The sequence below is a fragment of the Pseudochaenichthys georgianus genome, chromosome 7 (assembly GCF_902827115.2).
Source record: "Pseudochaenichthys georgianus chromosome 7, fPseGeo1.2, whole genome shotgun sequence".
Lineage (NCBI taxonomy): Eukaryota > Metazoa > Chordata > Actinopteri > Perciformes > Channichthyidae > Pseudochaenichthys > Pseudochaenichthys georgianus.
Window position 1 is genome coordinate 3,916,679 of NC_047509.1, and position 25,067 is coordinate 3,941,745.

Sequence of the window (25,067 nt, forward strand, 5' to 3'; positions counted from 1 at the left end):
ACAGGCTTGCATCTATCTTGTAGTCCAATACTAACTGCAAAATATTTACTGACACTGAGCGGTGAAAATATAACACTGTGCGGGTTGCAAATTCTACTGCAATATTCTGCTGCAGTAGAATTCACTATTTGATAACACTAACATTCCTGACAATAGATCTCAATAGTCATCTTTTATGGTGTACATGCCTTTTTAATAACATTTTTGAATGGAACATTCATGAATAAAAATAAATATAACTTAAATATACAGACTGCTACCGGTCTGATCAACAAGGACCGGGACCCCCACGGACACTGACTTCTACCCACCCCAGAAAAACATTATGTATTACATTAAGGCACATCGTGCGAATCCTACAAATGTGGTGCACATTTCTTCTCCACACTACCTCTTTTTTATCAGCACATCTCTCCACTTTGGATATAATAGTATTTTTTATGTTTTATTACATTTGACTGTACACAGTTTCTTAGAGAATTATATTTTTTTTGAACGTTTTTTTAAATAGCTGTTATAACAGTTCTATTTTTATTTTGTTTACGTACATATTGTTCTTTCTTCGTCTTTGTATGCACCACATAAACCAAAGCTAATTCCTCATATGTGTAAAACTACTTCAGAATTCTGATTCTCAAGTCATTTTCTGCGACTGGGTCCTGTATTTAACATAACCCGAGCAATTTGCCTATGCAAACATCTGTTGCGTCTGACCTTGCATGAAGTCAGATGACAATAGCTTACTCAAAGACATTCGTGAGAAACACTATGAGCTGTAACAACAGTTGCAGTCAGAGAGCAAACAACGATGGACGTAGTTCTGCTGCTGAGCATGGCAGCTGCAGGCAAGTGTTTTAGATATTTGGATATATTTTCATGTCTTTATTGATTATTTCATGTAAACCTGAGGGGTGGGGAGATAAATAACTAGAGAAGACATTTCTGATTATATTTGACAATTACTTGTTTTGCATTCTTAACACCTTTTATATTGTTTGAAAGGTATACTTGCTTAAAAACAACTAAATGAAGTTCAGCTGAAAGCTAAATATTTCACTCTGAATTGTTTGAAGTAGAAGTCAAAATGTATATTGATGCGCCATATTACAGTTAAATGTAAGTTATAGCCTAAATTAATGTCTGTGTCTCTGCAGGGCTGAGCGCTGTCTCCTCACATGCTGAACGTCAGTACCATTTTGTTGCTGAAGCAAAGAGCATGTCTGAAGCACAGAGATACTGCAGAGAGAAACACACAGACCTGGCCACTGTAGACAGCATGGAGGTCGTGAAGCTCCTGAACGACATGGCAGGCCAACACAACCAAGTGAGGTCACTCTTCTCTGTCTTTCGATTCAAATGAGTTACATTTCTTTTAGAGTTAAATTTAAAAAGGAGAGATTATCACAGAAAGCTAAACCTGTTTTAAAGTCCTATGGGAACCTGAGTATTAAAACAGAGTTGAAAATGTGTTAAGCCAAAGCTATAGCATGAAACCCTGTAATAAAGTGGAAGAGGTTCAGAGTAACAAGGCTGTGAAGGAATGTTGACTTGAGGGGATTCCCTTTAGATCACCACGTACCAAGGCTGGTCTCATAAAGGCAAACCTTCTCTTTATTAAACATACACATGTTCTCAAGCAGCAGCTTTAAAAGCTTCAACAGGATGTACTAAATATAACAATGTCTTGCTTTCAGTCAACCTGGATCGGGCTGCACGATGACCGGGACACCTGGAGGTGGTCGATGTCAGACCCAAGCTTCTACGGACCGGGGGAGACGGAGTTCAGACCATGGGAGACTGGACAACCAAGCAACGGGCACGATGAACAATGCGCATATTTAGATTATTATGGAGCATGGTATAATTATGATTTGAATAAGCGCTTCTGGGCGATCTGCTTTGATGTCACAGGTAAGAAAATAAACTTAAAATTAATATTACACATTTAAAATCATATTTTAAGCTTCTGAAATACGATGCATTGATCTTTATCTAACTAGCGGTTCCCAACCTTTTTTCTTTGTGACTTTTTTTTCTTTTGTTAGCAGTTCCACTAAAGACATTTCCCTTTTCACTCAAATTCACACATGGTTTCATTTAAATGATAACGTAAAAGGAAATTATGTATATATACACATTTTTGCAAACTTTTTTTAGGTACGTTTTACATCTTATACATCTGTGCTAAACAGAATAAGAACAATATAGAATCAATATAATTTGAATGAAGCTTTAACACAGTATCTTCACATTGTTGTACTTCTGCTTTTACTCAAATATCTGAATATTCCACATACAAAAAAAAAAAGTACACATTTGTGGGATTTAAATGTAATATTTTATATTATAAAGACATAAATACCACCAGAGATGTGGCATTGCTGTCAGGCTGTATGTCGTGGTGCCTCTACTCAGCTTCTCTGGGGTCCATTTTCAGGGCCGAATGCAGCATTTGTTCGCACTGAGAGCAAAATGACATGGACTGATGCCCAGAGCTACTGCAGAGAACACCACACAGACCTGGCCAGTGTGAGAAACCTGACAGAGAGCCAGCAGATTGTTGATCTGTTACCTGTAGGGGGTTATCGTTATTGGATCGGCCTTTACAGAGACTCCTGGAAGTGGTCCGATGGAAGTTCCTCCTCCTTCAAGTACTGGGCAGAAAATAAACCTGACCTCAGTGCTTCCAAGGTTTGTGTGGCTGCAGCTTTCGACAACTCTGGAAAATGGGAGGACTTGGACTGTGGCCTGGAGAAACCATTCATCTGCTACAAATGTGAATAACATTCACAGCTACGTCAAAGCAAGTGATGATATTGAGTCTGCTGAAAAAGAAGACACCATAAATGTTGTGACTGATGAAGTTTGTTTGTGTTTCTAGCTGTTGTGCGTGTTTCAATGCAAGTGATAAAGGTGAGGGTGCAGAAACCAAACGGTGTGGATCTGAACGACCCCGCTTTTCTGGCTGCGATGTTGGTGGAGGTAAATCATGTTTTCTACTTTGATGCAAAAACATCACCAGAAAGGAAAGTCACATGACATGAGAACAAGAGACGAAAGAGGTAGGAAACACATACATATCTATTAAAGAATAATTAATTCAACCAAAGTGAACGTAAATTAATTTCAATACGAATGAAATGGACCAAGATGACCATGAATGAAATTCTATATCCATTATACTTTCAATACTTTGGCCACAAATAACAGGACCCAAGCATTTAGTAAGAAGACGTGTAAATATGTGCAGAAGTAAATAGCAGAAACTTAGCCACATGCCACCAAATGCATTAGGAACATGTACAAATACTATTCCATAACCTGAGGTAAGCCTTCACACTGGAAGAAATAAGGGGAACAGCTACCATTTCAGATGAGTGAGCTAAAGAGAGATCATCTGTTTTTACTGGAACGATAATGAGTTTTTGTGTCTCAGGCGAAAAAGAACCTAAGGGCCCAGGGATTGGACGACAACGTCCAAGTGGCCTGGAGGAAGCAGCCGGATGGACAAGTCTTCCACAAGGAGGAGGAGGAGGAGAGGGATGAGCTCTAAAGCTGAATTGCTGTGTGTGATTTTTATCAGAGAAAAGTGTGTTTCTTTCCTCAAAGTCCTCGTGTTACAGAATTCAGCTGCAACAACGATCTGAATAATCTATCAGTAGTGAGATAAGATAAGGGTTGTAATGTTTTCTATATGGTTTTGAAGTTAATATGTTTGGGGTGTAAATGTTCATGTATCTGCTTGACCTGCGAAAAACTGGATTTATTTTCCTATTTTGTGACTTTTTATATGTTTCTTTCAGATAAAATATAATAAGACATTTTAAAATAATATTAGATTTAATAGAGGGCAATTCCAGGAAATCTTATTATCAATTAACCTGATGACCTCTAATGCATCTTTAAAGTCATTTCATACAACAATTTAATTCTTCATTTGAAACTTATATTTCATCCTAAAAATGTGTTGAGCAATTACTCACTGTTATTAATATCTTCAATTGAGTTAAACATTGTGTTTATTGCTCCTTTTCTTTAGGGATGCAAACTTTAAGATATGTTCCTAAAATTGGTGAATCAGCTTCCAGAATATGAAGATGTAATGCTTTTCTCTGTGCTATGTGGTCATACACTGAATCTCTTTGGGGTTTAATTCCCTCTGGCTGTGGGATATATAACCGGCATTTTACTCTTTTGTGTGACATTTGATAGATTAGATGTTATTAGATTATAAATTAAGATACTATTTAAAAATGATTACCTTTAACGTTCAAACAAATTAAATATCAGTTTTCGTTGCATGTATGTAATGTGAGGATATCTTCAAATAATTTAAATAGAAAATAATTAATTGTATTATTTTCATCCTTATTAAGGATATAAACTTGAAGCAAATTTCCTTAAATTATCTATAACCGTTTTACGTTACCCTTCTGGCAACAATGCTGAATATTCGCTGGTTCCAGTTTCTTAACTATTATTATAAGATTTGATGTTGTTTTTTGTCATGTATCATCATCAAATGAATATACTGGTTAAAAAAAATAATCACTATGAAGATTAAACTATATACAATAAAGAGAAGTTATTTATTTGAATTATTTATTCAATGATTTCTCACATGGTTGGATTATTGGCTGGTATTGGTTATTGCAGGTCTCCCTTGAAAAAGAGATCTATGATCTCAATGGGACCAATCTGGATAAATAAAGGTTTGAAATGAAATGAAATGAAAATTGGCCGGAATGGTTATTTCCCTGATTTTAGACAATGTATGGCCTCCTGATGAGAGAGAGAGAGAGAGAGAGAGAGAGAGAGAGAGAGAGAGAGAGAGAGAGAGAGAGAGAGAGAGAGAGAGAGAGAGAGGAGAGAGAGAGAGAGAGAGAGAGAGAGAGAGAGAGAGATGAGAGAGAGAGAGAGAGAGAGAGAGAGAGAGAGAGCTTGACATGACACCAGGGGCATATAGGTACAGATACAGTACACAAAAGTGAAAACAAACATATATACTGTATAAAGAAATACATGTAAAGAAGAACAAATATTGATGGATCATATATTATATTATGTATTAAAATCACATTTAAATTAAAATGTCCTCCTCCTGAAGTTGTATCGTCTGTCCCGTTTCATGTTTCGAGATCACGTAACGTAAGACGTCTTTACGTCATCACGCATGACTGTTACCATGGACACGGAGCAGTCAAAACTGAAGTTAGTTAGCTACACAGAAGAGAGACTCCAACTACAGTAAGCCGTTTTTATTTCTGTACGACGGGATGAGTATAACTTAAAATACTTTATGTATTCTATTACGCTGTATATTTGAATCGTTTTTCTTAAGTTACTAATGTATCCCTTATGTTACCTTAACAGTAGATCTAATTGTTATTGTAACACTAGCTAGAGGTGGAAGAATTATCAGATAATTTACTTTAGTAAAAGTAGCAATACTTTTACAGTTTAAAAATAATATACTGCTGCTATAAAACTACTTTAAAATGAGACAGTAGCCGACTTGAGTCAATGTACTTAGTAACATTACACCACTGAAGCTAACGTTAGCCTAATTCAAATTGCAAAACCCCAAAGGTGTATTAACGTTACAGTTGATTGTTAATGTCTTCATGAATTAATTAGTAAGTTAAGATGGACCTCATTGTGTCAAAGCACATTAAGTTATTTTGAAGTATCTGTACAAAATAAAACACTAATATGCAGCGAAAAGTAAAGTAATTTACTTGAGTATTTCAATGTTTTGCGACTTTGTACTTTTACTATGCTGCATTTATTTATTACTTATAGTTACTTTGCAGATTTGGTTTAATAATTAAAATCAAGTGTTAAATCAGACTTTAGTTCCACCTGGAGTAAATCCACAAGCTACCCTGCAGTATACAAAGTCATTAAAGCTAGCTGCATCTTTACCAGCTTTGATAACACTTTCATGATCAATCATTATAAAACATATCATATATATTATTCTGAAATGGACCAATCTGCATAAAGAGTACTTTTCCTTTTGGTACTTTAAGTTTATTTTGATGCTAATACTTTTCTACTTTTACTTGGTGTGACATTTTGATTGCAGGACTTTTACTTGTAACAGATTATTCTTACACTCTTGTACTTTTACTTCAGTACAAGATCTAAGTACTTCTTCCTCCTCTGTAGGTAACATGCTAATCCAGTAAACCTGGTATCACTAATACTAGTTCTGCTGTTGCTCCTTCTGCTTTTATTACTAAAACTTCTACTCATAAGTCCTTCATTACGGAAAATACTGCAACTAAGTGGAACGGTCATTCAGAAGTGCATTTGACATGTTTTATCTGTTGTATGATTTTGCATATCACATGTCATTGTATAGAATACATATAATTAGGAGCACAATTCCTGTTCAATGCAGTTTAATTTAAGTTTAGAGGTTACAGAATACAAACGTTTTTTGTGGTGACAAACACAAGTTCTCTGTAGGCGAGAGGACAGTACAAAGACGTCATCATAAGCTTCTATTGTGGTTAATGATAATGTCTTTGTTTCTGACTGGCTTTTCCGTCTGTGTGTACACTTGATATCAACTCCTACAAAAGATGGAGACTGTAGTGGAGTCAGACGGTGAGGAGCAGGGCAGAGCTGGAGAGACAGAAGAGGAGGAGGAGGATGACCGAGAGACGATGAAGATGGAGAAAAGTGTTTCTCAGGAGTGAGTGTCCACTTACAACACACACACACACACACACACACACACACACACACGTATCACACACTGGATGAAACCATTATGACTCGGGGTAAAAAGTGAGGAAACTGCGCCGTTAGGTGACTAATGAACTACCGTACTTTTCGGATTATAAGCCGCGACTTTTTCCCCCATTTTTTTTGTACAGCTAACGGCCACTAGGGAACCTCCTAAATCTATGGATTTTACAGGTAAAATTAACCACCTTTAACACTATAGGCTCTATGACCGGTCCGCGCCCGCCACCTTTAAGCGGCGGGCTCCAGCAGGAAAAGCTGGAGGCCGGAAAAGAGTGAGACAGGTAGCGCGCCAAAGTAAAAGTGGAACCGAGAGACAGAACGAGAGCAAGACAGACGGACAATTTAGCTGCTGCGGCTTTTATGCAGGTGCGCTTTATAGTCCGAAAAGTACGGTACTAATTGTTGCATTTAATATATATATTCATACATTTATGGCTGAAACAATTAGTAATTTGCTTTTGATGATAAATTGTAAGTAGTTTGTAAGTTCCATTTGACTAAAAAGTATTTTATAGTAGGCTAATACACTTTATTTTAAGTGCACTTTTCACTCAAGAGATGTGTTGGGGAAACATTTTCCTAGCCCCATAACTTTGACCCAGTTGATGAGTCTGTCCCGCCCTCACTGAGCACCCACCTGTCGCCTGGGCTGCTCTGCTCTCAGTGTCCTGTCTCCCTGTTCCTGCCTGTTGGCGTCAGCTGATAGAGGCGTTATTGTGCTTTGCCTATTTCATCTTGTTATGGACAATGTTGATTCTCCTCTCAGAGCTAAATACATGGGTCTGGGGTAGAGATCGTCAGAATTGGTTTGGCAACCGCCGTGTCAACTCGTGGCACGCGACACGTCTTGTGAATTCTCCGGCCGAAGCTCCAAATAAACCATCAGTGTTTGCCATCAAAGTCCCTGCTCTCCTCGTGTCTCTCTTCTCCGTTGCTTTAGAAGTTTCCTTCACAAGATGTCATTTACAAACACATTCAAACAAGGTATATAGACTCTCAAATTAGAACATAATCCCCGGTAAGGTGATGGGTAGATGTAATGAAAGCATGATGTTGCATCAAGGTATTTAATGGTTGGTAAAAAACGTCATTTATGTCACCTGCTCCTTTTCGGGTATGGTGTGTTTAGAGAGACATGTTTTGTAAATAATTGTTACACATGAAGATGTGCATACCATGAACGGAAGTAATAAAAAAATGAAACGTCATGTATTCCCTGCCCTTCATCAGCCTGAAGGTGGACGAGCCGTGCCCAGAGTCCTACAGGGTTAACTCCCCCGACCAGATCCGACTGCTGGCCATCGCCGACAACTTCCAGCGTCAGTATTCACTCCTGTATCCCGACCGCAAACCCCTGCTGCTCTGCCCGGTCAACGAGTGTGGAGTCCGGGTAAAACAAACATGGCTAAATCCACTTAAGGCCCTGTGTCCACAGAGCTCAACATATTTTTTGCATCATCAGCCACCTGTTCGTTACGTCTTCAAACAACCCATACACTTTGGGGCAATATGAAAATTGTATTTCCGTCAAAAATTACGAAGTACAATAGTATCCTGATACTCATCACAATATGCTTGAAACTCTTACTAGAAGCACTTGACCTTACCTTTTGTTAAGATTTATTTTTATTTGAATAGCAATTTAGTGAACTTGTTCTAGTGATTTATTAGATATCAATATTATCCCGATCACCACGATCAACTCATTCATTATCACGATCCAAATTCCTTTCCACATTGTCCCTACCATATACTTGACTGTATATAGCTCGGTCTCATTCCTGTGTATGTTTTTCTAATATGCAGAAGTTTGTGTCCATGACTCTCCGGCCCACACCGACACTCTTCCCCGAAATTTTCGCCTGGGAGGGATGCGCCTCCTTCGTGGCCGACTTCCTGTCCCTGGACCCTTTGGAGCCACCTGTGGATCTGGTGAGAAGAAAAACAACACAAGGGCAGATATAGAAGTGAACGGTTGGTGCAAATAAGGCTCGTGGTTGCATCAGAGAGGGTTTCCTTCTTTCATATTCAAGATGCAAGGCTTTTATTGTCATTTGTGCAAAGGCAGTGTAGGTACAAATGAAAACCTTAGGCCACATGCTCCTCCGACAGCGCAACCACAGAAACACAGGAAATAGTGCAAGGAGAGCCAAAAACACGACGACTTAGAGTAGACCGGGGAAGCATTCTGATTTTGAGCTGAACAATTAGGGGCCAATATGGTTGATATCATTTAGTCCTTTAGTGTTTTCGTGTTGCTCCTCTTTGTTGTCTTTTTGTGTCTGTTGTTGTTATTGTCCCTTCGTGGTTGTTTTGCATCTTTCTCTCGACATGTTGTCCCTCTTTGTGGTAGTTTTCAGTCCGTTTGAGGTCCTTTTGTGTCTCTCTCCTAGAAATATTTTTTTCGTTTTTCTGTTCTCTTTGTAGGCACCGTGTGTTTTTGTGTTTGTTTTGCTTTTTTTGATAAAACATTTTGTATCTCTTGTTTTTTGTGTCCGCGTTTCTTTGTTTTTTTCGTCTTTCTTTGTTTGTTTTGCATCTCTGTAGTCGTTGGTTCCCCTTTTTTGTATTTTTCAACTTTTTGTGGTAATTATCTGTCTCTTTGTGAACAGAACATCTTCAGTCGGTGCATACAGAAGTTGTGGCCCAGGGATCTGTTGTGGCCATAAGGCCCCTCACTGATCTCTCCGTGTGTTTCTGTCCCAGCCAAGGTATTTGTTCTCCTCCAGCTCAGTGCTGCAGAATCAGAGTGCCACATGTTTTGAATCCGCCACCCTGCTGTGCAGCCTGCTGCTCGGCAACCACTACGATGCTTACTGTGTCAGCGGCTACGCTGTGAGAGAGATGTGTCTGATGGACCGCAGCCTGCAGGAGTGCCCCCTGCTGGACACTCAGGTCAAGGTCAGTGCTATCCTAGGTTCCAGGGTTAAACAACTGTACATAAAAAGAGAGGAGGGCAGCTGTTCAGACAGATCGGTGATTCAAAGGTGTGCGTCTGCCTGGCTGTGCTTTGTGTTTGTTTTTGCAGGGCAAGATCTCAGAGGAGGAGCCGCAGGAGAATAAATACACAGTGAAACCTCTGAGGGAGATGAAGAGTCGCTTTCTGACGCAGCGAGAGCAGAAGAAACAGGAGGCAGAGGCCGCGCTGCTTCACAAACAACAACTACAGGAGGTAAGTGTGTGTGTGTGTGTGTGTGTGTGTGTGTGTGTGTGTGTGTGTGTGTGTGTGTGTGTGTGTGTGTGTGTGTGTGTGGTGTGTGTGTGTGTGTGTGTGTGTGTGTGTGTGTGTGTGTGTGTGTGTGTGTGTGTGTGTGTGTTGTGTGTGTGTGTGTGTGTGTGTGTGTGTGTGTGTGTGTGTGTGTGTGTGTGTGTGTGTGTGTGTGTGTGTGTGTGTGTGTGTGTGTGTGTGTGTGTGTGTGTGTGTGTGTGTGTGTGTGTGTGTGTGACTTGAAAGTAGAGCTGCAATGATAACCTATGATCGCCAACTATTTTAATGATGACTGAAAGCCTCCATTTGACTTCTTTGTTTACTTCCGAAAAATAATGACATCACTATGTAACACTCACGCTTCTGTTGGCTAATAATCCAACACATTGTATCTGATAAACTAAGGGGCGGGACATGTCTAACTGGTTGACCAATCGGAGCAGACTGGGCTCTGGTTTCAGGCAGTATGAGAAACATAAAGAGCTTTTTGAGCATTAAAGAGTGGAGACATGTCCCAGGAGAGACACTACATACTGATATGAACCTGAACATGAGTATAACAGGGCCTCTTTAACCCTCACTGTTTCTACTGTCTTTGAGTCTTTGTTCCCTTTATCCAGGAGACTGAGCAGCCACCCGCTGACCCCCTGCGAGGTCTGCGGGTGCACTGCTGGGTGTTGGTGCTGTCAGGGAGTCGCAGCGTCAGGGAGAACTTCTTCATCGACCCCCTGTCCGGGAACAGCTACCCCAGTGAAGATGTCAACTTCCTGGGCATCGAGAGCGTGTGGAACAATCTCAACTACTACGTCAACATGCAAGACTGCAGGGACGGCTGCGCTGTGAGTCCAACACACACTCTGCCATCATCTGAAAGGACATGTGAGGCAATAGCCATTTTGGACTTCATGTTTCATGTTTCTGTGTATCTGCTCCTGTGTGTGTCTTTGTGGATGTGTGTGTGTGTGTGTGTAGGGTATGGTGTATGACCTGGAAGATATAAAGCTATGGGAGCCGGTCCTGTACGGTGCCACAAGCAAAAAGCAGCTGATTCTTGAAGTCTCGATGAAAAAGATAAAGAGCAAATTCGCCAATAATGACGAGGTAGGGTGGTGTGTGTGTGTGTGTGTGTGTGTGTGTGTGTGTGTGTGTGTGTGTGTGTGTGTGTGTGTGTGTGTGTGTGTGTGGTGTGTGTGTGTGTGTGTGTGTGTGTGTGTGTGTGTGTGTGTGTGTGTGTGTGTGTGTGTGTGTGTGTGTGTGTGTGTGTGTGTGTGTGTGTGTGTGTGTGTGTGTGTGTGTGTGTGTGTGTGTGTGTGTGTGTGTGTGTGTGTGTGTGTGTGTGTGTGAAAATAGTGGAGAATGTTTTCAGCCTCTCAAATATAGAGATTTCCTGTTTTTTTCCCTTGGTTTTATTTTATACTAAATTTTCTTCGCCTTTTGACTTATAAGACTTCCACAATGCGCTTCAGCATTTTATAGACCAAGCAATTAAAGGAAATAATCAGCAGATGAATTAATGATGCAAATAATGAGTAGTTGTTACTTTAAAGCAAAAAGTACGACTTCCATTTTTAGATCAGACGATGGCAACGAGCAGGAAGAAACACCTTTAAGGATAATAATACTTCCCTAACTGTCAATCAATTCCTAAAAGAATATCTAAACAGTCAATTAATATAAAAACAAGCACAAACACATCAACCAGCTGCAATGCTATTACAAATAATCAATTTAGGTTCAAACCCCACTGCAGTCAGCATGTCGTTGTGTCTGTCTGTGGGGATCGTCCACAGTGTTGAGTATGTAAGTCGCTTTGGGTAAAAGTGTCTAACAAGTGTCATGTCTAACAAAACACTTACGATTTTTCCGTTAATAAAGTTATTTGTGCACTTTAGATTATGCTGTTTTCTGTTTTGAAGGACGAGCAGCAGCTCCGAGTGTTCGAGATGCCACGCTCCTGGGTCAGTTACATCAATATCTCAAAAAAAGGTAGTTACTCCACATGAGCTATATTGATGTGATTGGAGCCTGCATGTAATACACCTGTTTGTTTGTGTCAAAAGTAACGGTTTCTTTTGCCATTAGATCTGTAAGGTTCAAGGTTCTTTATTTGTCATACGAACATATCAGCCTGTCCTTCTACAAAAAACGACCATATAGGTCGATTGTTCAGCAGCTAAATACGACCCAGAGTCACGTTTTAAAGTGTAGCACCTCTAGTGGTCGATTGCAAACGCTCCGGAGGGTCGTTTATTCACAAATAACCCTCGCTGGGAAATCCTAAATTGTGGAATAGTTTGGCCATTAAAATGCTTTTTTATTAGATTTCTAGCGAGAAGTGTATATTGTACTTTTATAATCTACGTCCAGTGGATGTGTAGGATCTACAGTTTGATAGATATACGAAGATGATTTGAGGTCTCGCCAGGAGAACGTGTACTGTATATGGGGCAACTTCCATGTAAAGTTAGCGTGGGTGAAAACAGTATTTCCGGTCTCGAAGTTTTCATAATAAAACCGGAAGTATTCCCCACACTGTCAAATGATTACGCAGTGATATCTGCATTACTCATCCACTAAAAAACATCAGTTTATCCTTGTTAATTACACAATATTGATTGGTTTAAATTGTGTACAATGCTTTTGTGTTTTTAACCTTCGATTCGGAGAAACAAATAGTTGTTTAGGAGTTTAGACACGACAGAGTTTCCGAAGACACTACACTACCCAGAATCCCCAGCTATCGTTTGGGACTACAACATCCGCCTTGCTTTACAAACCCCGTGATCAGAGCCCTAGAGATACTATCTCTCTAGGGCTCTGCCAGTGATTAGCCCTCAAGCTCTGTGATTGGATGTTGGAGTAGCAGTGCGACAAGGTTACGCTGTCAAACAGCTCTTTGAAATGGAATGGAACCACGCCAGACTATCCAAAACTGGACTTGGACGGGTCCAGCCCCCGGGTCCAGCCCAGCCCTCCCCGCCCCCCCCCCCAGAATTACACATGCTGGCTATTGTGTGTTTCGCAACATGTTCTATGGCACGTCTCTACTGGGAGTTGTAGTTTTAAAAGACGTTTTCGTATTTCCCACAATTAGAAGTTGCCAGTATTAAACTGTATACATCCCTGGAGGTTTAGGGGACACGAAACACATTGGTGTTATCAAATTTAAAACATATAATTAATACATGGGTGAAAATTGCTTGTGTCCATAATGATCAGCATTAAGCACGACAGCTAAGGTCAGAAGAGCTTTATTTAACAGCTGGTCTTATGTCTGTGACCCCTCCTGCTGTTAATTGATAAGCCTGAAACATGCACTTGTCAAGGTTCAGATGCACATTTAGCAAATATGGCAGTAGCCATCGATCATCTTAAGATAAGATACTTTATTGATCCCAAGTTGGGAAATGTTTTTGTTACAGCAGCATGTACTACTTTGTTCTACTCCACTACAATTCAGAGGTTAACCTGGTATTTTTACTCTACTACATTTATTTTTGTTACTTTGCAGATTCTGATTAATGATGTGAAATATAAACAACCCTTAAATCAGACTTTAGTTACACCTGAGTAAAATTCAGCCTTATCAGTTTGTCTGTTTTGCACATCCTCCTGTTAATATCTTTGGACGTCCTGCACTAAACTGTTTTATTGTAGAGATCACTACAGTATCTTCTTGATATTTTCTATTCTATATTTCTATCATTGACCCCTATTTTGTATGTAGGCTACTCTTAATATTTAAATGTTTTCATCAAATATAACTTATTCAACAACTAAATTCAATAACGTGCTTTAACCACTAGGAGGTGCGATTTAAAAAAAACAGTGGTCTAGTTAATAAAACATAATATTGTGAAATTAAAACAGAACGTTAAAGGAAAATACCGTTTTAGTCTCTCGATGTGAAGCTTATGCATTGTACCATGAACTTGTATAGACCTGTAACAGTCAACTGCATGAGGAGTTGGAAAGGTAGTTCAGAAAATCAGTAATATCTTTAAAAACTACAAAAAAGTCCCTTTCTATCATGTGCACCGTTATGGTGTAAATACAGACAGATCTACTAATTGGATCAAATATAAAAGTCAGCCGATTAGTGTTGATACTGCAAGGAGACGTATTGTGTGAATAGAAATGTAAGATGTTGTTTAATTGTTGATATATTTATGGTCCACGTCACGTATTCAGTTTTGGCGGCATCTCTTCCAGTTTGTCAAAAGGTCTTCTGATCAGGGCTCTATAAATACATATCTAGGGCAGATATGTAATATGTAATGCAGCCGAACCGTGTATTGTAATGCCGTTATGTGATGACTTTCAAAGAGAAAAGCAAGAACACTCGGAATAAAGTATTATTTTATTTTTTTTAAATGTTTTCCGATTTCATATCACATAAACACCATATCCCAACATGCATTGCGGCATGATTTTAGCCAATCAAAACCTCTGAAAAAAGAAATGTGTCTCAGAATCGAAAGAGAAAAACCTATGGGAAAAACACAAAAGCATTGTACACAATTTAAACCAATTAATGTCGTATAATGAACTAGGATAAACTGATGTTTTTTAGTGGATGAGTAGTGCAGATATCACTGTTAAATCATTTGATCATTGGTTTTATTATGAAAACGTCGAGACCGGAAATACTGTTTTCAACCCGTAACTTTACATGGAAGCTTGCCGCATATACACGTTCTCCTGACGAAACCTCAAATCATCTTCGTAATATCTATCAAACTATAGATCCTACATATTGACTGGACGTGGATTCTAAAAGTACAATATATACTTCTCGCTAGAAATCTAATCAAAAAGCGTTTTAATGGCCAAACTATCCTTGGGACTACAACATCCACCTTGCTTTACAAACCCCGTGATCAGAGCCCTAGAGATACTATCTCTCTCGGGCTCTGCCAGTGATTAGCCCTCAAGCTCTGTGATTGGATATTGGAGTGGCAGTGCGACAAGGTTATGCCGAGTGTCAAACAGCTCTTTGAAATGGAATGGAACCACGCCAGACTATCCAAAACTGGACTTGGACGGGTCCAGCCCTCCCCCCCCCAGAACTACACATGCTGGCTATTGTGTGTTTCGCAACATGTTCTATGGCACGTCTCTACTGGGAAATGTAGTTTTAAAAGACGTTTTCGTATTTCCCACAATTAGAAGTTGCCAGTATTAAACTGTATACATCCCTGGAGGTTTAGGGGACACGAAACACATTGGTGTTATCAAATTTAAAACATATAATTAATACATGGGTGAAAATTGCTTGTGCCCATAATGGGCAGCATTAATACCACATGACAGCTAAGGTCAGAAGAGCTTTATTTAACAGCTGGTCTTATGTTTGTGACCCCTCCTGTTGTTCATTGATAAGCCTGAAACATGCACTTGTCAACGTTCAGATGCACATTTAGCAAATATGGCAGTAGCCATCGATCATCTTAAGATAAGATAAGATATACTTTATTGATCCCAAGTTGGGAAATGTTTTTGTTACAGCAGCATGTACTACTTTGTTCTACTCCACTTCAGAGGTTAACCTGGTATTTTTACTCTACTACATTTATTTTTGTTTCTTTTCAGATTCTGATTATGTGGGCCGACTGAGTTCTGAACTTTCCATTTAGATCTAGAAAGGCCTTGGGGCTATGTTGTTTAATTTAATGAAACACAATATATGCACTCCACTACGCTGTTGTAGTATTTACTGTATCTGAAGCTCTTAATATGATTGCTCATATCTCAAGCCATCTTTTTCCCGGCCCCTTGCTTTGGATCATTTTCATCAACCGTCCCCCATTCCAAACTAAATGAGTAGCCCTGACATACACAATCCATTTACAGCATGTCTGAAATGCTCAATTTAAGACAAACAGAAAAATAAAAACTATATAATAATATTGGGGAGGGATTAATGGACCTCTTTAATGGTCACACATGGCACACACAGTGACATTTCTTCTCTGCTTTTAACCCATCCTAGAACCAGGAGTCTAGTACTAGGAGCAGTGGGCAGCTATTGTACAGCGCCCGGGGAGCAATGGGTGTGGGGGGGAAGGGGGTTGTCCGGTGCCTTGCTCGAGGGCACCACGGCAGGGCAGGAGGTGAACTGGGACCTCTCCAAGTAGCAGTCCACACTCCATTTTTAGGTCTGGTCGGGGACTTGAACCGGCGATCCTACGAGCCCCTACTGACTGAGCCACTGCCGGATGTGTAACCTATATAACTTACTGCATGAAAGACAAAACCCTAAAAAGCTAAATAGGGCCTCTTTAAGATTATGCTGTTCTTGGTTTCATTTTGTAAATATCCTTTGCATTTTCCATCTTTGCATTCAAAATGGCCTTCTCCTATGGTAACCCATGTCACCCTTCACCAGTATTTAAAAATGGTTTGTCTTAAGCAACAGCATTTTGATGTATCCCTTTAACAAAGTCTTCAGGGTAATCCCTTAAACATGTTAAAATGTGACAGAATAGAGCGATTCCCGAGAGGATGAAATATCTTATCTTATATCATTTTTATTCCCAAACACCAAAAACCTTAAACTTCCTCCCCTCCTTTTCTCATCAGACCTGGAGAGCCGTTGGCCGGGGAGACAGGAGGTGACCCGCTACAGGAAAGCCAAACTGGAGAAGTTTGCAGTTTACCTGAGTCAAGGCGGCCTGGTCACACGGCTGACCAGATACAAAGACCTGGACTGTAAGAGGGTTACACAATAATGTGTGTTTTCAGTCCCAAGAAGCCAACGGCTTTTATTATTCTGTTTTTCATCAATACATTACAGCTCGCAGATATATAAAAACATGTCTCTGAAGTGTTTGGCTCGAAACACCAAACAGATCATTGCAGCATTACCCATAATCCCCTCTGTTTCAGCCCTGTTACCAAAGTGCTGATTCTCTGTCTGTTGCTTTATATGAAAATAAGGAGCCCCTCCCCACGCCCCTCTGAGAGACATTTGGTTACAAAGAACTCAATGGTGCTCTAGAGGAGATTCAGGTGATAAGGGGGGGGGGGGGGTTACCTTGGTTGCTGATTGGCTAATGGCTACACACAAGACAACACATCGTTATGACATCACAAAGTGGCCAAAATCTGATCAGCTCATTTTAGACAGGTTTTTATAGAAATGGATCAAAAAAAGAGAGAATCTTTGTTCCTGAAACTTTCAGAGTCTCTTTACACAGAGGGGACACATGTTGATGTAGAAGAGACATGAAGAAGAGGGGACACATGTTGATGTAGAAGAGACATGAAGAAGAGGGGACACATGTTGATGTAGAAGAGACATGAAGAAGAGGGGACACATGTTGATGTAGAAGAGACATGAAGAAGAGGGGACACATGTTGATGTAGAAGAGACATGAAGAAGAGGGGACACATGTTGATGTAGAAGAGACATGAAGAAGAGGGGACAAATGTTGATGTAGAAGAGACATGAAGAAGAGGGGACACATGTTGATGTAGAAGAGACATGAAGAAGAGGGGACACATGTTGATGTAGAAGAGACATGAAGAAGAGGGGACACATGTTGATGTAGAAGAGACATGAAGAAGAGGGGACACATGTTGATGTAGAAGAGACATGAAGAAGAGGGGACACATGTTGATGTAGAAGAGACATGAAGAAGAGGGGACACATGTTGATGTAGAAGAGACATGGAGGAGAGGGGACACATGTTGATGTAGAAGAGACATGGAGGAGAGGGGACACATGTTGATGTAGAAGAGACATGAAGAAGAGGGGACACATGTTGATGTAGAAGAGACATGAAGAAGAGGGGACACATGTTGATGTAGAAGAGACATGAAGAAGAGGGGACACATGTTGATGTAGAAGAGACATGAAGAAGAGGGGACACATGTTGATGTAGAAGAGACATGAAGAAGAGGGGACACATGTTGATGTAGAAGAGACATGAAGAAGAGGGGACACATGTTGATGTAGAAGAGACATGAAGAAGAGGGGACACATGTTGATGTAGAAGAGACATGGAGGAGAGGGGACACATGTTGATGTAGAAGAGACATGGAGGAGAGGGGACACATGTTGATGTAGAAGAGACATGAAGAAGAGGGGACACATGTTGATGTAGAAGAGACATGGAGGAGAGGGGACACATGTTGATGTAGAAGAGACATGGAGGAGAGGGGACACATGTTGATGTAGAAGAGACATGAAGAAGAGGGGACACATGTTGATGTAGAAGAGACATGGAGGAGAGGGGACACTTGTTGATGTAGAAGAGACATGGAGGAGAGGGGACACATGTTGATGTAGAAGAGACATGGAGGAGAGGGGACACATGTTGATGTAGAAGAGACATGGAGGAGAGGGGACACATGTTGATGTAGAAGAGACATGGAGGAGAGGGGACACATGTTGATGTAGAAGAGACATGGAGAAGAGGATTTTGCATAATAGGTGACCTTTAAGGTATTTTTACCACAGTGCCTACAAATCTGAGAAAAATCTTGTCGTGTGTGTGTGTGTGTGTGTGTGTGTGTGTGTGTGTGTGTGTGTGTGTGTGTGTGTGTGTGTGTGTGTGTGTGTGTGTGTGTGTGTGTGTGTGTGTGTGTGTGTGTGTGTGTGTGTGTGTGTGTGTGTGTGTGTGTGTGTGTGTGTGTGTGTGTGTGTGTGTGTGTGTGTGTGTGTGTGTGTGTGTGTGTGTGTGTGTGTGTGTGTGTGACACAGGCACTGAAGTGGTCATGGTGAGAGAGTTGTATCATCAGAGAAACGACCACCTGATGGAGAGGGAGATCAACGAGGTGGACAAATTCACCACAGAGCGCTTCAGACGTGGAAGAACTTTCCACCTTTTATGTAAATATGCTTTTTGTGCTGCTGTCTGTCAACAACAACAACTACCAAACACTCCACGAAGACACATTTAACTGAAATGCCGTATCGTGTTAATCGTGTTAGAAACAACAACAAAAACATGTATCCATTTTAAAGTATTATCTGTGAGTACATTATGGCTCAACAGCTTTTCGATTTTAACTTTTATAATTGTCAAAGAAAGCCCTTACGGATATGAGAAAGTGCATATTGGATTACTTAATTTTCCTTTTTACTTAAATAAATACATATGTTGATGTGTTAAAAATAAATGTAATGCTGTTGTGGAATAACCTGCTTATTTTCAAGTCCTATGAGCTTCTATATGCAGTGAACAGGAACCAGGTGGCTTTAGTCGTAGCTGTCGTTCCCTCAGAGTTACGTCAGCGTCGGTGTTTTGGTTTATTCTCAGTTCACAGGTACACATCCAATAGCACCGACACGGACCGCGAGATGGAGTTCAGCAGTGACCGTGGTGAAGATCTGCTGCGGAGGGTGGAGTCATCGGATGAAATGACGGAGTCCTTCGAGGGCCGCAGGGACTTCCTCTACTGCCGGCACGTTGTTTTCAAACCGCAGATTTCACGAGAAGATTTGGAAAGCCATCTGAAAGTCCGAGAAATAGAGGTAAATAAGACGTGAAAAACACACACTTGGGTCATTTTATAATAATTGTATTAGTTATACCATGAGTTCTGGATAGCTGAACATCATTTTGGTTTAAAACAATGTTTTTGATGACAAGAAATCTCAGGAAACGACCTCAGCCTTTCTGACTTCCTGTCCGTTGCTCAAAGCCCATTGGTCCCTGCTGATAATGGCAATCTTTTAAAACACAAAACTATGTAAATATCTTTAGATTTTAATTCATTTAAAGTCTCAGTAATTGCCAAGCTGTTGCTTTTATCAAACAAACGGGAGGAAATAGTGCATTTGTACGGGACTATTTTCAACGGCAGATTAATCCACATTTAGTCCTGTAGTGAGTATTTGTGGTAGCAGAAAGGTGTAGTGGGAGTCAGACTACATTGTCTGTGTTCATTGCACAGGTGGAAGTAAGACACATGGTCATGTCACTAGCAAGTGTAAGCTAAGTGTAAGTCAAGTGGAGTCTCTTATCAATGAAAGTCAAGCATGTCTTAAGTATCGAATGTCCTACTCGTCTAAACCCACGCCTCTTAATGGTAACGTAGGAACATGTTATTTATTGAAATTATATAAGCCTTCCGTGCAATACGAGGGGAATCGTGCAATTTAATTTATTATTTATTTATGTACATATTCCCTATCATGTCTTCTTTAAGTCCCATTTATTGTTTTTATTGTTTTTATAGTGTCTTGTTGTTGCGTGTTGGCACCTTGAGTTTATTGTAATTTCGTTGTACCTGTACAATGACCAAATTAATGATCTGTCTATCTATCTATCTATGTCACACAGTGCATACATGTAACTCATTATTGTGTCATTTTGGGCAAAAGTTTAGAGATACATTATGTGGAGAAAAAACACAATGTTTGGACTCATACTTCAAGAATGGCTTGAGAGAGAAATATGTATCATATAAAGAGCTGGTAGGAGTTACATAAAAGCTCTATTTGAAACGTATCTAATGGAATTGTGGTTGTTACTGAAGGATAAATCATGCTTTGATAAACACATAGTAGACGTGTGTTATGTGCAACTTAATGTTGTTCACGTGTGGGTTTTAATTGTATCATCTCGTGCGTGTGCAAAAATGCAGAAAATTGTGGAGCGTTTCCGCAGGGACGGAGCGAAGCCGGCCAGCGAAGACGTGGCAGAGCGAGTGTTCCTGTTGAATGAAAGACGTATCGAGTTGACCTATCACCTGGAGGATCACAGATTCATCTCTTCAAAGAGAAGCTTCATCAAACCTCTAGAGGCGACAGACAAAGAGAAGGCAGAGGCCTTCAGACTCTACATGGTCTCCAGCTTCCAGGTTCAGACACACCTTAACATATACCGTACTGCAGGGGTGTCAAACTCAATTTCATCGCGGGCCACATTGGAATTGGTTGCACTCAAAGGGCCGGTTGTAACTTTAAGACTATATAAATATGTAATATCTAAAATAATGTATTATATTACATTATTGCCTCTGCATTGGATTATTATCGGATAGGGTAATAACTTCATAATTAACTACGTCTGAAAGCAGAAGTCTACGGCAAATAATTGCAAGTCTCTTCGGTGAGAATGTCACAAAATGATTTAAAAAGAAAAGCCAAATTCTGGAGAAAAAGTCACACAAAAAAGTAACGTTTTGAAAAAAGAATCTAATTCTGAGAAAAAATTCATATTTTGAAGAAAAAACAGTGAAAAACAGAGAAAAAACAGTAAAATTTGAGATGCATTGTGGGACATGTAGTTTATGGGCAACGTGCTTCTGTAAATCGGCATGTAACCGTATAATAAACATATTATATTCTTTGCAAGCTCTTGTGGGGCCACAGGAAATGAAGTGACGGTCCGAATTTGACACCCGGGCCTTGAGTTTGACACCCCTACCCGACTGCCTTTCAAAATAAAAGTCTCTGAGCAATTTCTTGGGATAATAAACTCTCCCATAACAATATTTGTGTCTGTGTGGGGTTCAGGTGGATCCATCTGAGAAGCCGCTAAAGACCCTGACTCTGTACCAGATGCTGATGTCTCTGATGAAGAGCGAGGAGGAGGTGGTTCTGCAAGTCAGGAACTCTAAGAAAGAGGTAAGCTCAGTCTCACCGGGAGTCACAGCACAGTCTGTCCTAATTCAGAGGTTGGGTCACATCATATTCGACAACAACAACAACAACAACAACAATGTGTGCAAACCTCCACCAGAGAGAACATGCTCCTCTAAGCAGGCTATGATTTTAAAAGGGTGATTTCATTCAGGTTGTGTCTGGAAAGGATTTTCTGATTTAGATTCATTCAGCGGCCGCTAACCCCGAACAGATGAGACGAAAGGAAAATATCTATTCCTCTCTCTGTGCTTCCCGACGAATACTTCCATCCCGACTTAACCCGCCCCAAAGTCATTTCTTACCTGATCTCATTTTGTTTCCACAATGACATCAGAAAACATAAATAGAACTCACTTGCGCCCCTCTGCTATTTGCTCGTATTTCCAATATAATACAAAACAAATGATTCGGCTCCGAACCGTCAGACGAATCCAATTTGTCTCTAGTTGCTGCTATGAAAGGTTACATGGGTGGAGATCAATCCATTCTTATTTAAATAACCCAATATCACAAATTAGAAAACGTCCCTCAGGGTGTCAACAATCTGAACAGCGTAGGACAATCTCTGTCTTTGTAAACATGGAAGAAGTTAGTTAGTTAGATGTCTTTGCAATAAGATTCAATAATGGAAGTGGTAATGGTTGTCATACAGTATGTACAATAGCAATGAAAAGGTCCCAGGCTCCTCGGACAGTGCGACATAAATATACATCCGAGAGATTTATATCTAAACTGATGGAGAGTTTGTAACCCTGTATTTGTTATGAAGTGTGTTAGCATGGCGTGCTGCGAGTCCTGAGCAATTGTGTTTATGACTTTAGCTCCAGTTAATGACGCTAACGTGTGAGTAGGTGCAAGAAATCATGGACTGCAGACAGCAGGAGGAGGAAGACCTCCATATTCACCTCTCCCCCTGGACCACAAGCGGAGTGACCCGGGCCCGCAGCCAGAGAGAGGAAATGGTGAGACACACACACACACACACACACTGAAAATGTTTTATACACTTTTCCGCCACATCTCAGCGGTAAACTTTTCTCCGACAACATTTTAATTTAGACTACTTTTAAATGTGGAGATCATCAATGCAAAATATAAACGGACTGATCAATTATAATTTATATAAAGTCGTCCTTTAACTCCACCGTCACCAGCTGTTACGTGGTGATGCGTTAATAATTCTAATTTTATATAGTTCAATAATTGACGTTATATATACATGTTTTTTAAATGTGAAAGTCAGAAAAATGGGAACTTTAAATGGGTATATGTTGATGCTTGTACATTTGAACTTTTACAGTCTTCAAGACCTTTGTTTGGTTTTCTGTGGCGGTAACGTTCAGGTGTTTTGGGGTTTCACCTCCCAGAGATTACCGCTTGTGATTTCTCCTGCGAATGTCGACACAGAGACCCAGTTTGTAACTCAGCGAACATGACATTTACTTAATTAAAATGATTCACTACCGTAAGTACCGTTTTCAGGACTTTTACTTGTTACACTGTGGTACAAATATGTGAAACCTAACTACCTCATCTAAGCTATATACCATATCTAATTATAATAAATTAGGTATAGATGTATACAGTAAATGTATTACTTTATATATCAGCACTTAAAAAATAAATTGCACATGAATTTACAGAAAATAAACAAACAGTTAATATATTTGTACACATTACCAATAGAAAAAGAGGAAATAGTCAAAAGAAAATTCGCACAATTAAGAAAATAAAGTGGTAGAAAGACGATAAAACCACCGGGAGCTGCAACAACATGCTGCCAAAGCACTGCGAAAAACAACACTTGCTATATATATAAAACACACTTTAAATCCACTTTAACATTTCATTTGGGTGAAAACAGAAAACAGCATTCAATACATCAAACAGATCTTCAGAAATGTTTTGTCGGTGACGTCTTGGGTTGTTTTCTCTGCCGCTGCAGGAGCGTCTGGATGCGGAGGAGCGGCGGTGGATTAAGGAGAAGGAGAAGGACGTCCTGGCTCCTCTCCTCCTCCGGCTGGACGACACGGAGACTCTGAGCGCCGGAGACGCCGTGCAGATCCACCAAGACTGTTTGTCCGCGTTCAAAGAGAGGCTGGTGGAGCAAGCCAACCTCATTCAGGAGCGCTATGAGAAGGTTAGGACACGGCTTTACTCCTATATTAAATCCCCTTTTCACTGCAGGAACTATTAGGTCTGACATTTCTAAAAGCGACACAGTATGTTAGATATGTTGTGCACTTGCACAAAGATTCCAAGAAAGTCCAACAATGTTGTTCCTTTTATTCAAAGTGTGTTCACTCCTGATAGTGGCTCTACTTTTGGGATCCTGATGGGGGAAGATTATTAAAAAAGACCTGCTCATTTTCAGGTTCATATATGTATGTAGTGTCTCTACTGGGACATGTCTCCATTCTTTAATGTTCAAAAATGTCTTTATTTTCCTAATTTCACCCTCTGTCTGAAACCAGAGCCCAGTCTGCTGTGATTGGTTAGCTGTCCGGCTCTGTTGTGATTGATCAACCACTTAGGCTAAGGGGCGGGACATCTCTATCACGTACAATGTGTTGGAGCGCTACCCAATAGAAGCACGTCACTTTGTCACGGGAGTAACAGGGGAGTTCAATGGAGGCGTTTCAGGCAGGGGGGGGAGTGTGTGGGAGAGAAACTGGGGGAGGGGACACAGGGATTTTAGCCTTTTCAGACCATTCACAAAAACCTATACAACACACTACAGGGACAGAAAACCCCCCAAAACACAATCAATCCAATGCAGGACACAGAAACCTTTAAGACTGAAATGTTTCTTTATTACGTGTCGTCAAACATTTGTGTTTAGGAAACCCAGGAGCTGCAGATGAAGCAGTGCTCGTTCCAGAAGAACCAGCTCCACATGACGAAGAGCCAGGAGGAGGATTACCAGACCTACTGTACCGAGAAAATGCTACGAATAAACGTCGCCAAGAAACGCCTGAAAATGTACTTACACACACACACACACACACACACACACACACATTTACATTATCAGAAAAAAATGTCAGATTAGCCAAAGAAGACTTATTAACATTTTGTCCATTTAGAATCATTTAGTGATGCAAAATAATTTTCCGGCTAGCTGCTACTACAGTGTTTGACTTATTATGTGCGTGTGTTTCTTTCAGGCACAAGGAAGCAGCTCCTCACAAGTACAAAGCTCTGGATCAGAGGCTGAAGCGAGACCCTCGACTGGCGCTTCACCTGCTTTACTGAGCCAGGCGTCTTTTAAAGTACTATATGAACAAACCTTCCCTACAGAAAATAGTTTAGAAATCCTCCTTCGCACATGCCTATTTTTACTTATTTTTCCTGTGTTGTTAATCTTTACAAACTGCTTACAAATGTTGTGAAAATGAACCTGCATAATATGTTATCTTTGTTATCTTAACATAAAGGGGATCCATCTACTTTTCAGAAAATAAAGTTCAGAAACAGAAAATAACTCCAGCTGTACTTTGT

General features: G+C 40.2%; 1 protein-coding gene across 2 annotated transcripts; it reads left to right on the forward strand.

Annotated features, from left to right (window-relative positions):
- Positions 1 to 5,157: 5,157 nt before the first annotated feature.
- Positions 5,158 to 25,040, forward strand: ccdc135 (coiled-coil domain containing 135). 2 transcript variants are annotated; one of them, XM_034086552.2, is made up of 18 exons: positions 5,158 to 5,247; positions 6,591 to 6,703; positions 7,990 to 8,149; positions 8,566 to 8,691; positions 9,466 to 9,660; positions 9,788 to 9,931; positions 10,588 to 10,806; positions 10,940 to 11,068; positions 11,884 to 11,953; positions 16,550 to 16,678; positions 18,675 to 18,803; positions 19,234 to 19,448; positions 20,564 to 20,779; positions 21,438 to 21,548; positions 22,418 to 22,528; positions 23,512 to 23,706; positions 24,409 to 24,548; positions 24,734 to 25,040. In XM_034086552.2, the coding sequence occupies exons 2-18, from the start codon at positions 6,591 to 6,593 to the stop codon at positions 24,819 to 24,821; spliced, it is 2,490 nt and encodes an 829-aa protein (XP_033942443.1). In that variant the 5' UTR covers positions 5,158 to 5,247; the 3' UTR covers positions 24,822 to 25,040. The 2 variants fall into 2 exon arrangements, with proteins under 2 accessions (XP_033942443.1, XP_033942444.1); XM_034086553.2 differs by having other exon boundaries at positions 5,185 to 5,266.
- The last annotated feature ends 27 nt before the right edge of the window (positions 25,041 to 25,067 follow it).

Excerpts from the sequence above, each read along its gene's own strand:
- ccdc135 (XM_034086552.2), top strand. The coding sequence starts at position 6,591 with ATGGAGACTGTAGTGGAGTCAGACGGTGAGGAGCAGGGCAGAGCTGGA. Across the intron at positions 8,692-9,465 it reads TGGAGCCACCTGTGGATCTG|CCAAGGTATTTGTTCTCCTC; the intron begins GTGAGAAGAAAA and ends TTTCTGTCCCAG. Across the intron at positions 9,932-10,587 it reads ACAAACAACAACTACAGGAG|GAGACTGAGCAGCCACCCGC; the intron begins GTAAGTGTGTGT and ends CCCTTTATCCAG.